Source organism: Colobus angolensis, unplaced genomic scaffold (assembly GCF_000951035.1).
Source record: "Colobus angolensis palliatus isolate OR3802 unplaced genomic scaffold, Cang.pa_1.0 Scaffold1, whole genome shotgun sequence".
NCBI classification, from domain to species: Eukaryota; Metazoa; Chordata; class Mammalia; order Primates; family Cercopithecidae; genus Colobus; species Colobus angolensis.
Window position 1 is genome coordinate 19,049,964 of NW_012110918.1, and position 2,134 is coordinate 19,052,097.

Below are 2,134 nucleotides of genomic sequence, written 5' to 3' on the forward strand. Positions count from 1 at the left end.
TTACCAGTGAGGTATCATCACACACGCATGGAACGGCTACAGCTAGAGAGACCGACAATGCTGGAACACTCATAAATCAAGGATGAGATCCAAGAGGACACACGGCCACTCTGGAAAATAAATGGCCGCATTTTATAGAGTCAGACACGACCACAACATGGCCGCGACCCGACAGCTGAACCCTCAGTGTCAACGCAAGGGAAACAAAACGACCCACACGATGGCTGCTATGGAAACATGTGCGGCACTCCTTCATAACAGCCAAAAATGGCCAGAGACCAATAAAGTCACACACACACACAGAGGACAAATACATGTAAAAACCACATATACACACACACAAGACAAATACATGTAAAAAACACATACACACAGATCAAATACATGTAAAAAAAAACACACAGAGGACAAATACATGTAAAAAACAAAACCCGAGGGTTGAGTGGGGAGGGGACTGTCCCAAGAAAGTTTTCCAGGAGATGAGACTGTTCTTTTTTTCTTTAGAGTCTCACTGTTGCCCAGGCTGGAGTGCTGTGGTGCAATCTCGGCTTACTGCAACCTCTACCTCAAGTGATTCTCTTGCCTCAGCCTCCCGAGTAGCTAGGATTACAGGCGCCGCCACCACGCCTGGCTAGTTTTTTGTATTTTCAGTAGAGACGGGATTTCACTGTTAGCCAGGATGGTCTCAAACTCCTGACCTTGTGATATGCCGCCTTGGACTCCAAAAGTGCTGGGATTACAGGCTTGAGCCACTACACCTGGCCACAAATGGTATTTATTTATGTATTTATTTATTTATTTTTTGAGACAGAGTCTCGCTCTGTCGCCCAGGCTGGAGTGCAGTGGCATGATCTCGGCTCACTGCAAGCTCCGCCTCCCGGGTTCACGCCATTCTCCTGCCTCAGCCTCCCAAGTAGCTGGGACTACAGGCGCCCGCAACCGCGCCCGGCTAGTTTTTTGTATTTTTTAGTAGAGACGGGGTTTCACCGTGTTAGCCAGGATGGTCTCGATCTCCTGACCTCATGATCCGCCCGTCTCGGCCTCCCAAAGTGCTGGGATTACAGGCTTGAGCCACCGCGCCCGGCCAAGAATGGTATTCTTAAAACGAGTGAGTTTTATGTAAATTTTACCGCAACAAAGCCAGGGGCAAAACCTCAAAATTTAAAGAGATATGAAGATGGTACAACAAATGAAAAAGTCAAACACAATCAATCCTCCAATTCAGAAGACAAGGGAAGGAAATGCTTGAGCCCAGAACTCAGTGGCTCCCAACGTGGTAAAAACGTAGGTTCCTGGTTCACTGTGGAGGTCCTGAGAGGCCACAATCACTGGGTGGGAGGGGACAGGGCCCCCACTCTGTGACTCTGGTCAGAAGGTAGTTTTGGGGTGCTGAGCTGTGGGCCCTGGAAGGTCAGTCTCCTCTGGAGGCCCCTCTGTGCTCAGGACTGCTCTCGCCAAGGCACCCTGCTCAGAAAGAGACCTGCCCGGAGAAGGGAGTGCCCAGGACAGGCGTTGCCCCTGTCTGCTCAGTTCCTCACCTTTGGGGTTGTAGCAGGTTTCGAAGACGTGCAGCTGATGGGGATTGTGTGTGAATGTGAACACCTTAATCATGGAGTCCAAAACCACCACAATTCTGCAAAGAAAAACATGATCAGAGCTGCTTTCCTCCAAAGTCAAACCCAAACATTTTATGCTCCTGTTCTCATACTGAAACTGAGAGACACTGGAAATACCACACAGAAAAGGATCATTCCTGAAGAAAAACCTCTGGAGGCAGGAACCAGCGCGAGGCCTGGAGGCGAGTGCACGCAGGCCGGCTCTGCCGAGGGAGTGCTTCTCGCCTGGGTGAAGGCCAGCCTAAGAGACGTCTCTGAGGTTCACAGAGACATCATCAAACATTTCATCTAGGTTCAGAACCGAGCAAAACACACAGCAGAAGCGGTATTTTTATGCTCCTGTGTCTGGAAAAAAATCAGAAAAGTCTGAAAGCAGAAGTTCCTAGATCTGGCTCAAATGTTTGCATTATTATTATTATTATTATTATTATTTTTTTTTTTTTGAGACGGAGTCTCGCTCTGTCGCCCGGGCTGGAGTGCAGTGGCCGGATCTCAGCTCACTGCAAGCTCCGCCTCCC

At 49.1% G+C, this 2,134-nt stretch overlaps 1 protein-coding gene across 1 annotated transcript in view; it reads right to left on the minus strand.

Annotated features, from left to right (window-relative positions):
- WDR45B (WD repeat domain 45B) overlaps positions 1-2,134 on the minus strand; it is a 37,222-nt gene that overhangs the window by 8,132 nt on the left and 26,956 nt on the right. The window contains exon 3 of the mRNA XM_011928545.1: positions 1,539-1,633. Within this exon, the coding sequence (XP_011783935.1) occupies positions 1,539-1,633 (95 nt within the window). The remainder of the gene's footprint in view (positions 1-1,538; positions 1,634-2,134) is intronic.